This window comes from Hibiscus syriacus, unplaced genomic scaffold, assembly GCF_006381635.1.
Source record: "Hibiscus syriacus cultivar Baekdansim isolate YM2019G1 unplaced genomic scaffold, ASM638163v2 tig00111207_pilon, whole genome shotgun sequence".
Taxonomy (NCBI): Eukaryota; Viridiplantae; Streptophyta; class Magnoliopsida; order Malvales; family Malvaceae; genus Hibiscus; species Hibiscus syriacus.
In genome coordinates, this window is record NW_024063019.1 from 120,681 (window position 1) to 134,572 (window position 13,892).

General features: G+C 32.8%; 1 protein-coding gene across 1 annotated transcript; it reads right to left on the reverse strand.

Annotated features, from left to right (window-relative positions):
- Positions 1 to 927: 927 nt before the first annotated feature.
- LOC120155733 (sucrose nonfermenting 4-like protein) lies at positions 928 to 7,135 on the reverse strand. Its single transcript, XM_039167219.1, has 14 exons — positions 7,069 to 7,135; positions 6,705 to 6,921; positions 6,506 to 6,593; positions 6,131 to 6,301; positions 5,508 to 5,642; positions 5,343 to 5,402; positions 4,950 to 5,039; positions 4,631 to 4,765; positions 3,565 to 3,709; positions 3,268 to 3,441; positions 3,010 to 3,073; positions 2,839 to 2,905; positions 1,545 to 1,659; positions 928 to 1,355 (listed from the first exon to the last, which is right to left on the reverse strand). The coding sequence occupies exons 2-14, from the start codon at positions 6,833 to 6,835 to the stop codon at positions 1,264 to 1,266; spliced, it is 1,467 nt and encodes a 488-aa protein (XP_039023150.1). The 5' UTR covers positions 6,836 to 6,921; positions 7,069 to 7,135; the 3' UTR covers positions 928 to 1,263.
- Positions 7,136 to 13,892: the final 6,757 nt, after the last annotated feature.

Sequence of the window (13,892 nt, forward strand, 5' to 3'; positions counted from 1 at the left end):
TGAGAGAGAGTAAAGTTCATTGATGAAATTTGTAATTTACCCAAAAAATAATAGAAAGAAGAGTTATTATAACAATATCTAAAAATTTAGATGAAGAAATTATGCTATTATCCTCTGGTTAGGTAAAGTCATAATTTTTTCACCCTTCACCTAAAGTCAACCCAACCCAATCTTATTCCTTTATAAAATTCAACCCAATCTAAACCTAAAATTCTTTCAAAAAAAAATCTTATCGAATCAAATCAAAATCCCTCAAATTTGAGTTAAATCGTCATCTCTAAACTGTGTAGTGTTTGATATTTCTTCACACTCCAAGTTAAGAGTCAATTAGAATTTAGTAGTTACTTTTTTCGATTCAAATATAGGTAGAAAGAGCATAGGAACAACAAATTTATTCATCCGAACTCCAACATAACTATCTGTATTCTTTCGAGCTCAACTATTTTATCTTGTTAAATAGAATTTAAGGTAAACTAAACTATTAGTATCTAAATTATTATTTTTGTTCTATTTTAGTCACTGAACTATTATTTTTCTTCAAAATCATACCAAACATTATATTATAGTTTTATTTTGATCACCTACCGTTAAAAAAATAACATAATTTCTAACATAATATTTTCTTAATTTTTTTTTCAAAGATGAATGACATTACGCTATAATGACACGTTAACATCACTAATTTTTTTAACGATAGATGACTAAAATAAAATCAAAATGTAACTTTAAATTTGGTTTTAAAACAAAACTAGAACAAAGGAAATAGTTAGGGTACTAAACTTATAGTTTACCCTAGAATTATTCTACTGGGGTTCCAAAGCATTAAATTCAATCAGTACGCTTAGCTATTGCCTAAAAGAGGGCAGAAGGATTATACTAGCATGAATACTGATGTCAAGTACAAATGTAATGAAAATTGAGGCCATAAAACAGCTTAATTTAGGTCTCTTTACTTATAATTTTGAAGATAACAATAAACTACTATAGGTCTCATGCTCCGCTGCAGAGAATGCCATCTACTTACCAAGAAAATCATGGGCGAGGAGTAGATGAACGAATTTCGGAAAATGAAATCCTCTTAAATTACATCCTCTTTCTTTGGCCTATAATTCTAAAAGATAAGGCAACAAAGCAAGAGGTTAATTGAATGGTTGAATTGAGAGCCGATGATCACCCAAGTATGGCGGTCTCTTTGGAACATTGGGCCTGGGAGTCCAGTGCAAAAGCACTCTCCTAGATAGGTTCATCTGCAATTACTTCAAATTAACCAAGCAAGAAACTAAAAACATCAGTAAGCGAGACGACGCCTTCTACACGGTTACTGCCAGCTTCCACAATGACAAGCCGTCGAACACCTGAAATCAGGTTGGGGAATATAATCTCATAGAGTAATATTTTTCAAAATTGTAATACATGATTTATTGACCAAGGCCAATACATGTCTACTAAATATATTGCAATGCTAAATTGAAAAAGAGACCCATCCTTAAAATTGTTATCCTTGTTAAAAAGGGGTTGAGTTTAAAAGGGAAATAGAGAGTCACCAGGGTTCGCCAATTGCTCCATCACTTTAAGCAATGTATCGGTGCGCAAACACATCTGACATCTTTGATTTCTTGTCTCATAAGGAGTGTTGGAATCTTGTCCCAATTGCAATGCCTAAAGAGTAAATAGAGAAGAAAAAATAGTAAACAAGTTTTCAGCAAATAAGAAGATACTGGTTTTCAAACAATAGGATCGGTCGAATCCAAGTAGATGTAGTGTATACTTGGAAATGGAAAATATTCTTTCATTTTTGTAATAAATTCATTTAATCAGAGAAACGCTCAAGCTTTGCTTGATAGGTGGCTAGAAAAAGGGAATGATGAAAAAATTGGAATTGGAGAAAAATGAGAAGTAGAAAACATCTTTTTTTCTTTCCATTGATTTGCTTAGGAAAGATGAAAAACTTGAACATTTTCTTTCCATCAATTGGCTTGATAGAGTTAAAAAAAATGAAAAGACAACAAAAAATTATCATTGATGATTAAAAAGAAAGTGTAAACTTCAACGTGGTCACCTTTTTTCCTCTCCCTCCCCCCCAATCCCACCCCACCCCAACCAACTTCCTCTTAATGTTCTCTCTAGCAAGCACACTCGAAATTAATTCTCTTTCACTTTTCCAACCCTCTCTATCCATTCTTCTAGCTGTCTACCCTACTAAGTTCAACCATGCATTATGCACACCTTTTTTATGGCCATCAACCATGTTCACAGTTAGCATCTTAGCTTCTTCAATGAGATTTACCGATCATGCAATCTTAGGACTTAAAATCAATGTACCAGGTACGAAAGCCAACATCAAAATCCATTGAATTGCAAAGTACAAGTCTAACATGACTATTGTTTGGGACTGAATATTCTAAGAAGAAAGGAAGAGATATTCCAAGCTAGAAAGGGAAATGTCGAATGAAAACAGAACCTAAGTTCTGTTCGTATTTTTTTTAAATAAAAATTAAAAAAAAACAGTCTGCTTTTATAGGCTGCAAATTACAAAAGTAGTATTTAACTAGGTACATTTTCTCAACCTTTATCTCCTAAGAAAACTTATATTCTAAAAAGATAAAACCTAATCCTAAGTAAATTAGAACTCAGAATTGAAGATAAACAACTCCTTGTCTAATAGTTTTTTAAATAACGAAAGCTTTCCACAAAGACTACCAACAAAAATTCAGGAGATAAATCTTAAAATATCCATATCTAAGAATTATCAGCACCAAAACCTCCTAGACACATTCAGCCTCATTTAGGTAGTCAAATGCAAAAAACCATAGATAAGAACAGAAGGCAGAACGTTACCTGATAAATGGTTATTTCATTTAGATTGTGTATATAATCTCTGCCTTTTGCCAAAGCTGTTATATCACTGAAAAAATAGACAACAAAATTATGAACAATTGCCACCATAAATCCAGGCTGACGCTAAGTTCTGCTAGCTAGAAAGATAATCAATGGAGAATGACGCCTTACCTCCGACTATATATGTCCAGTAACGAGTCATTGTCGTCAACTATAGGTATTGAACTTACGCGTGCTGTGAAAACAGGGAAAAAACTTATACCAAAATGCAAAACATAAATATATGATTATCAGTAATCTTATCTGGTTGCATCTTGAGGTATGAAGCTTAATCTGGTTCGTAACTTCAACAAAACCAACATATCTTCTCTTTACTCTGTATACTCTCTTATACCTCCTCTTAAAGTGTTGAGAAAACAGGAAGCATACCTTGAACTAGCATATTTAATGCGGAACTAAGAGAAGCAGTAGGTCTCAGCATCGCAACCGGCCGACTGCTGGATTCTCCAATTCTTGGAACCCATGTACCCAGAGGGATTACATAAATTGGTAATTGTAGTATGGGCAAAGAACCAGAACAATGTTTAAAATACCTGCATAAGCCTAGAAAATCAACACCATTGGTTAGGGAAACCATATACTTGCTAACAAATAAGTAAAAGAATATATATATATATATATATATATATATATATATATAATCAAAAGAACTACTAAAAGGCTCACATTTTAGTATTCCAGAAAGAGAAGCAAGATGTAATAATTGGGAAAATGAACCATCTTCTGAGGTTGAATGGATAACAGGAACTATAGCTACTCCGCTTTGCAAAATTTTCAAAGCTACATCCTTCAAATTATCACATGGCCCAGCCTGCATCATCAACAAGGGCCAATAACACCACTTATAAACACAACTATTAAAAGATGTGCTGACATTCTCAGATGGCAAGAAACGGAGGAAACAAAAGATAAAGCAGAAAGACATGAATCAGAATATATAGCAGAAAGGTATCCAATGATGCAGCCTTCTCAGAACACCAAACAAAATAGAGCATAGTATGTACCATTATGGGACAAAAGAAAGGAAATAACAGGGTGTGTATTTTTCATGAAAACCATTCTACTTGAACTTGGTGAATGTTTTCTAATGAAAACCATTCTTACATGAACATGGCTATCTCATGAGGAGCATTATTATTGATTCTTTTCCATTGCCATCATTAAATAGAATAATCATTACTCAAATGGTTGTAGATTTATTGCTATCATTGCAATAGAACAAGGTTGCCTCAACAGGAGAATAGCTGCACAGAATAACTCCAACCTTGGCCCTCATTTTTCAGCAGGTCCATCATAGACTTCTGGCAGAAATTTTCTTTTTTAACAAGATTGCTAGATAATGTTCTAAGGAACACTTTTTAGCTGTTTTTGGCCTGATTAGTTAAATAATAATGAGATGTGCTTTCCCCAACAGTAAAATTCTTGCAGCTATATAGTACCTAAGCCCTGAATATGATGTGAACTTGTTTTCTCACTTAATATAATTCTTAAAATGCAGCACAACCACGTTGGAAGATGAGCCAAAACAAGGATCTGGCAAGACATCATAGCAGAACAATCATCTAGTTACCCTGGTCACCATCCATACCTAACAGTACACATAGATGATGTATGCTTATGTCAATACTAAAATATAAACATACAGATGGAGAAACAGAGCATGTGCACTTGCATGAAAATAACATCTTTTGTAGTTTATCATCCAAGTCAAACCACTACACAAAGCACTAACATAGATGAGATGTTTTGGAATTGGTCTCCCATGCCCATCAACTTGCCGGTTCATGTATGCCTTTCCCTCTTTCCAAGCAGAAATAGTGTGTGTTTCAAGCTCTTCCTCTGTAAGATTTGATCCATGATTCCCAAGCTGCATGAAGAAAAGTGTAAGCATTAAGAGTACACAGAACGGAAGATCCATATACAAGACAGTTATCTAGTGTTAATATCTTGAAACTTTCTAGTTATTTGGAATTAGAACAAAAAGAAATATCTTGGTAAACGTTGGAAGACTTGCTAGTACAAAAAAAAATGATTCCACATTAGAAGCATACCTCTCTCAAAATCAATATAAAATCTGAAGCACTAAGAACTCCAACAAGCTTCGCCTTGGAAAAGTCCCAAAGCGGAGCCAAAGCAACACCCTGAAAACGGCTAGACTCAGAAAAGATGTATCCAACTTTTTATCAGCAACAAGAAAATATGCATGGATGTTACCGAAAAATACATAATTTCAATAGAGAAACTAGATACATCTGCAGCTAGAAAAGGCTCAAGAAAAATACATAATTTCTACTTCTTTCTTTATTTTTATCTATGTTGGCAGAGTATGTGGCTAGGCAGAACATGTATCTCATCCAACAACTCAGGAAGCATTGAATGAAAATAACTATATTCCCTCCAGTGACATCTCACTAATCCTATCTTATACTGAACTAAACAGATACCTGCTCAGAGAGAATATGAAATGCTTGCTTTACAGGCAAATCAACATCCAAGGCAACGACCTGTAAGGCAAATCTGTCTAAATTAGCAAAGAGGATTACCATGCACCGATCGGAATCAAATATGCAAAGAAATGTGAAAAAGGGTCAATAGGAATACATCCAAACCTTGCCTGACTCAGGTAGTAATTCATAAGCAGTGTGTGATGCCAAGAATATGGAGATGCGGTTGCGGCAGGCCTGTACGTCCTCTTCTGAAATCCTTGGCATTGTTTGGTTCAGTGTTACCGTAGAGATTCGATGCTGCATTGCAGAAAGGTATATCAAAATCCACATACAAAAGAAAGTAAAAGGAAAGAAAAAGTTATTAATGAATGAAAAATATACAAGGTACAAGATGAGCATGCATTAAAAATGAAAATGCAGCAAGCAACAATAATATACAGTGTGCAGAGCTTGCACATGTAACTAGATTTGCGACAACTTAAACTATTGTAAAAAGAATCCAAATCATTAGTCTCCATTTGACATTGCCATTAGAACTGCATTTAACTGCAAATGCATATTCAAAACAAGGTCAAAATTTCAGTAAAAAGAATCTCGATAGCAATGAGTTGTTAGCAATAAAAAAAAGCAAGTTCCTACCTGCTTTTGTGATCTACTTTTTCCATTATGATGAGTTAACTTTTGATACCAATTTTTAAACTCAATCACAAAGCTAAACTAGGCCTTAGACTAAAAATAATTTCAAGAAATAGTAATGCATGAAATTATGGAATATTAACTCTTACCGTGAGACCAGAATCCACATCCATGTTGTTCGGTACATCTAAACGAGATTGCACCTGAGGAACCTGTGCAGGAACAGGCTGAGCGTCAAATGTATTAACTATTCCATAGTCACCATTCTTGTGAGGTTGCCGTTCATCATGTCGCCATTCACCATCAACAAGAAACTTGTACTGCAAGTACAAACCAACAGAAAGCTAAAATATTAGGATTGACATGTTCCACAACAGCTACACAATAAAGCCATCCTAATCTGATCTTATCAATAAGCGTACTTGACATGTTGAACTGATAAAAATTAGCACCAAAGGGGTTAGGAATTGCGCATATTTCTATAAGTTTTGAATTTCCAATTCATATTGGACAATCTAACTAACCTCATGGCAACCATGAGATACGGCACAAACAGCTTGAAAGACATTGGGAGAACCTTCAACCTGCGACATTGGCACGAGCTCGGCCCACCTTAATTTTCAAACCATTAACCATTAATCCAAATATATACAAATCATAAGCCTAAACATCACAATTTTCACATTTAAATTAAAAAATTAAAAGAGAAAATAGAAGTGTCACCTATTGAAAGAGCCAGAAATGAAGACACTTCTCCCACCATGTGGCCATGTAAATTGAATTGGGAACAGCACCATGCCGGCGGTGTTTACTCTACCGGCATCCCTGGCAGGGATCGTATCCGAAGCAAACATTTGGCAGCCGTCTTTAGAGTACAATTAATTATTAAAAGAGTTTCTAGCAACAAGATTCCTTTTTTCAACTTGTCCTTTTAATCACTGAAAAAATGTAACAAAAAATAAAAAAAAGGGGGAGCAAACATCATCTCAAAACCTCGCTTTTTAGTTGATTGTACGGAGCAAACCTAACTACTTGGAAAGATTTTACATGTTGAAAACAAAAACAAAGCCGAATTTGGAACTCGGCGATGGAGGCAAAAAAGATTGCTTTGAATTTTGTGGCAAAAAAATCAGTTAAATGTCGAAACCCTAAAATTGAAATTGGAAAAAAGAAGAAAACAAGTTAAATTATTTGAATTTATAGAACGATCGTAGGGCTTTTCCGATATGATCGAAAATGATATTTTGGGTAAAGTACACAAAGGATCCCGATTATAAAGTTTTACTTTATTAAGTCTAATAACTATTAAAAGATACAAAATGATCATCCAATTATATGATGTTGCTTTGTTGAGTCCCTTGACTATTCAAAGTTACAAAATGGTCACCTGACTATTTACATGTTCCAAACTAGTCCTTTTTGTTGAAAAATAAAAGTCGTTGAGTTGGATGTTAGCATAATGTCTAAGATATGATAGTCGTTTGAGATTTTTGGATAAGATTTTAGCATATCTCAGTCAGCTGAATAACGCCTAACTTAGACTATCATCATTTTCTAATGAAAAAGGATGAGTTTGAAACATATGAGTAGTCAGGTGACCATTTTATATCATTTAATAGTCGGGGGATTCAACAAAGCAACGTCCTATAATCGAATGACCATTTTGTAAATTTTAATAGTTGAAAGACTCAATAAAACAATACTCTATAATTGAGAGACTATTTGTATACTTTACTCTTATTTTTTTATACTTTCTTTTTAATTTGGAGAAACCTAATATAAAATTGAGGGTATGAGGGGACGTTGAATGGTAATTATAGGCTTTGCTTGGGGAAAAATGAGATTTCGAAGTTGATGGACATTTCTTTTCGGATAAAATCCCATATCATTCAATTGTATATATAATTTAAATGAAAGTAATTATAAATTTAGCGTAATACAACATCTTTAGTTATAATAGGTAAAAGATAAGAGGGACGTTCAAACTTTGGCTTAATATCTAAATAAGTGATCAAACTATACTCTTTTTGTTTGAATGGTGCTAAAAGTATTTTTTTGAATCATCCAGGCGTCGTTACGTCTTTTTTGATGAACGAATAAGTTTTTGATAAAAACCTTGAATTTATGATTTATTTGGAAAAATTTATTTTTTTGTTTATTTTGATTAAATTGAGTAGGAGTCGCAATTGACATTTGGGTTAGGTAGGTCGAATAGCTAAAAACGCCTTTTAAAACAATTTTAAGAAAAATTGTTTTTAAGACGAAAAAAACTGGTCTGCGCTTATCAAAGATTCATTTTAGGTTTGAGAGTCGATTACGCGTGGGGAAGCGTAAGCACCCTCATCACGTCCAAAATCGGTACTTAATCGCTTGTATGTTGTCGTGGTGGAAATTTAAAAATCGAATCAATATTTAAAGTGTGATCCTTTTATTGAATATTAATTAACTTATTTCGAATTAATTATTAGGGAACATTCCTTAATTTGAAAAGAAATCACGGGATCTACACATCCTCCAATGGGAAGGATATCTCATATATTTCTCTTTTATACAAGAAATGTACCCCTCCCCAAAGTTAGCATAAATCGAATATAAAATAAACATCGTAAATTTCAAAAAATAATTTACTATTTAAAGAAACATGCATTGCTATTATTTAAATTAAAATAAAAATGAATTAATCATTATTTATAAAAACAAACTCGATTTATTTCAAATTCATTTTCGTTCGAATATCGTATCGAATCGCACTACTTCGATCAAGTTGTGTTTTTCGCGCCCATTCTACGATAGAGTGTTCTTGAAAATCTTCAGATAAAAGAATATATTGTCTAGTGGATATTTTATAAATTAATATAAAATAAATGAGATAAGATAAAATATAGTACTATCACATATATTCAAGGGTTGAGAATATTAGATATATACATATACATCTATAACATGATATAATATATACATACATAAATAACACTAACAAATATAAAATGTCCATACATGGTAAAAAATGAAAGGAAACAAAATCTAACTATGCAAGAATTAAATTATAGGGACTAAATAAAATAAACAAAAACTAAAGTGCAATAATTAAAGGACTAAAATTAAATTACTGAATAAAGAGGGACATAAATAAAAGAACAAAAAATTGAAGAAAATAAAATGCAATGACTAAAATTAAATAAAGAAAAAAGGCATAAATTTAAAGGTGCATAAAATTAAATAACAGAAATAAAAAGTGCAATAAAAATAAAATGTTATTGTTAATTTTAATTTTTAACCCATACCATAAATAATGCGAGTCGTACCCCGGGCGGGTTGTCGCAAGGTCGTACTATGGCTCGAATATAAAATAAATAAATAAATAAATAATAAATAATAAATTAGCGGTTAGCGATTAGTGGTTTGATGTTAATAGAGTCCAGAACATAATAATGTGTATCATACTCTGGATCGGGTCACCACAAGGTCGATTCAAATAATAGCAATAAATAAACAAATATAAAAGTGCTTAATATGCAAGAAAATAAAAATCAATGGTTAATTCAAAATAAATAAAAGAATAATTAAATGATTAAATTAAAATGAAACAAAATAGAGGGTCAAAATCATAACAAATAAAACAAAATAATACATAGTGACTAATATGTAAAAACACTCATAACTTAGGGGATTATTTCATGATTTTTCCTAAGTTAAGTGACTAGAATGCAAAGAGACTCTAAACAACTGAGGATCTAAGAGTAATTTAACCCTGGAATAGTGACTAAAATATAAATAGGCGCCTAAAGTATGGGAATCTAAACGTAATTAACCCTTAATTTTGGTGATAAAAGCATGAAGTACATTAGAAATGGAGGACTTGGTGCATGATTTACCTAAAAGTTTAAAACAAACAACCCTATTTAGAATCTAGAAACACGTGAAAACCAAAAAAAAAATTTCTTCCCCCCTCTCTCGTTCATTTTCTCTTCTTTTCCTCCCAACTCACCATGTTCGGCCACTCCCCTAAGGACCCGAGGCAACGTCACCAGTCACCGGGCTTAAGGCCACTGCTCAAACCCCGACGAACGGCCAAAGGTGGGCCACCAAACAAAGGTAAACATTAACCCATACCTTACTTTGCTTGTCTTTGTTTTGAATAGAAGTAAAAAAGGTTTTAAAATTCAAGAATACCTTCAAAAAATTCTCTATTGCTTCTGATAGTTTCGAATATGTGGGTTATACAAAATGCTCTATCTTTTTTCATAAAGAAACGAAAATGGGGTCCCTTCTACACTGATATCTTGGGTTTTTTATAACCCATTTACATATATAAAATAACGGAATTTTTTTTGTTGATGCAGTTGGTGGCGGTAGGTGACCGGCGGGTAAGGTGGATACAGGCAGCAGCAACCAAGCATAGGGGCATGGGGTAGGAGCAATAACAGCCGAGGCATTCAATGCCCCAAATATTAAGGGATTACAACTGCCCATCTTTGTTCATTATTGTGAAATAGAAATAGAGCAAAGACATGAAGCACCAATTTTTATCCAACCCACCACTTTAAATCTCTGATATCCAAACTCTTCACTTTTTCAGCAAAAGGTTTAACTCATTCTTTGATGGAATCAAACAAAACTTTGATGTTGATCCACCTCATTCTTTGATGAATATGAATAAAAGGTCGAACAAGTTCTTCTTATTATGAACTTTTCATTGGAAATGATGATCCACCTCATTCTATGATGGATTTGGATTTTTCCAAAACTTGAGATGTTGACTAATTCTTTGCTGAACTCTTGTTCTTCAACATGGAATTGTGAAACCAAGTATTTTCTAGCTTTGAATTCCTGTAGAATAATTGAGTGGAAAGAAATTTGTTTCAAGAGAAGCTATCTCAGATGAGATAAAGTTTTGTTTATAGGAAAACAATCTCAAGTGAAATCAATTTTGTTTCAAGTGAAACAATTTCAAAATTGTTATTTCTAGGAGAAACTGTCGAAAGTGAGACGAAATTTGTTTTTATTAAAAACAATATCAAATGTTAATGTCTTAAGGAAATCTGTCTCAAATGAGACAAATTTTTTTTGAGAAAAATAATCTCAAGTGAGATCAATTTTTTTTCAAGTGAAACAAATTCAAAATTTGCATCTCAAGGGAAAATTATCTCAAGCGAGACAAAATTTATTTTTGGAAAATAATCTCAAAGGATTGTGTTTTAAGAGAAATTGTCTCAAGCGAGACAAAATTTGTTTCTAGAGAAATTGTCTCAGAGGAGGCAGACAATCTACTTCTTCATGTTGAGGAGATCTAGTTGTTCTTAAAAAGTTGTGAATATGAAGACAACATTGTTCCTTCTTGTTGAGGAAGTCTAATTTTCTGAAGATAACTTTGCCTTCGAAAACAACATTGCTCCTTCATTTTGAGGAGATCTAGTTGTTCTTACAAAATTGTGAATCTGAAGACAACATTGTTCCTTCTTGCTGAGGAAATCTAGTTTTCTGAAGATGATTTTGCTTTTGAAAATGACATTGCTCCTTAATTTTGAGGAGAGCTAATCTTTGCTCGGTGTCAAATCTAATGATGACATTTCTCCTTCTCGTTAAGGAGATCTAGTCATAATTGCCAATGATTCATTTCAGGATGTCAAATCTATGAACGACATTGTTCCTTCATGTTGAAAACGTCTAGTCATCACCAAACTTTTTCTAGAAAGATCTATATAAAGAGATGCATTTGGATGTTTTTATGGATGTCAAAATAAAGTTTATTTCATGTATTTATTTATGAATATATGAATACAATTAAATATGTCAAAATGTAATGCATTTTCCTATGAAAATAATGTTTGCAAAAATGTTGTTTTATTTTCTTTTTAGCTTCAAAGTGGAGAACTCGGTCTTCCTTCACTTAGACAATCTTAGCTAGAGCCTACTCCAACATTAGAGAGGAAACTTGTTAATTTAAGCAAGCGTTCTCTTTTTGAAAAAAAATCTGATCAGTTCGTGTCATTATGTCTTCTTTCTCCTCTTTTTATTTATTCATAAAAATCTCAGAAGAAATGATCTCTCTTTAATTCTTGTTATGGTCAGATACATGATCTTGACGCCTTTCGTCTTTAACCCAATTGTTCTATCAGAGCTGTTTCTTCAAGAATTTTTTGCCAATTGAAGCATGAACTGTTTCTTTTCAAAGTAAGCTCTTCTTGTCTCTATATTCTACCCCTGATACTCCGAGCAGTGAGGTTTATTTTCAATACATTCTTGATTTGAATCTTTCTATCCCCACATGATTTGGGTCTTTGGTCATGCCCCATTGTGGATAATTTCATAACTCATCTTTATTTGGGTACCAAAAGTTCAACTTTGAATGGTCTCACTCTTGCATCATCCATAAAGAATTACATCCTATCAGCCAAATAAACATTGTCCTTAGTTCCTTATGAAGCTTTTGAATGTCAATGTCAACTTCAATTGTGGAAAATATTTCTTATTTTCAAAGCCATTTAGAAGGTTGATCAATATGATGGATACATGAGTGCCTTGAATTTTTGTTATGACTTGAGATACTAGTGAATCTAAAAAAACAATACATGCCCCTCCTTATTAAGATGATCATATGCTTCTTGGTTAGTTATTGATGATGTCACTATGAAGTGTGAAAAGTTTCAGTCTTGATTCTTTTGATCTGTCAGACTTTATGATTCCAAGGATCAGAGAATGTCTCCACTGTCGTTACATTTCATTTGAGGCAGAATAAGCCTCATCATTTTCAAGGATCTCTTATCATTCTTGAGCGATCATCTTGTTTATTTGCCCTAGATCAAAACATCTTGAAAAATATATATTTTATGGGTATGGAATAGTTGTCCTCATGAATTCAATTCATATATCTTCTCTTATTATACACTCTTTTACAAATGAACACGAGTGTCAAGGTTTTGGGTTACTTTAGATTTCCTATATTTAAAGATTAGTTCAAAGTAATACCAAGAAATCTTTTGTTTTCTTTAGAACTATGTTGATCTACTTATAAGATTCTTGTAAATGAAAAAAACTGGGGCTTGAAATGAGAAAATTAGAATTTTTACAAAACCATGGCAACCATGGAATGGATAAAAAGTCAAGAAATAAAGTCAGATGCCTCAAGCATCACTAAAATGAATATTCCTGAACCAATCATCTTGATATAACTTGGAACATTTAGGTAAGCTTCTGTTTAGAATATCTCAAATGTTGCCAAAATTTATGTAGACGTGAAGCTCCCCTCAAATCAAAATATTAGGCTCTTTAAACAAATCAACTAGAAGCAACCCCAAAGCGTAGAGGTAAAGTTATGTCTAAAGAACTTCAAAAATTGCCAAATGTTTGCAGACGCAAAACTCAGCCCAAAGTACCAAACACTTGAGAGGGTTTTATTTGCGGGATGCCTAATATTAAAACAAATTTGAGCCGCCCTTTCAGGTTTTCAACTCAAATCCTTCATTTGATTTCATGACGATATTTGCGGATTCTCGTCTTTAACCATGCTTTCAGTTTTCTTGTTTTTCTTCTTATTTTCCTTCTTTTTCTCTCTTCTTATTCTTTTCTTTTCTCTTCTTATTTTTTCTTTCTTTTTTTCTTTTTCAACTTTTTTTCTTTCTTTCTCTCTATTTTCTTTCTCTCTCTCTTTTTTCTTCTTTTCTTCAGGTGTAATTCTTCTCAACTTGAATATGATTTTATTGGATCACTCAATCAAACTCCTCCAGAAATGACCTATTTGATAATGTATGGTTGTTTCCCAATTATGCATCAATTTCTCAGAAAAATCTTTATGAATTGGCAAGATCTATCAATCACTAGCTCACCCTCTCAGATTTCTATAGCTCGTAACATTTGCTTCTGACACATCTGTCCATGGTAGATAGCTTTTAACCTTTTTTTTCAACGGAG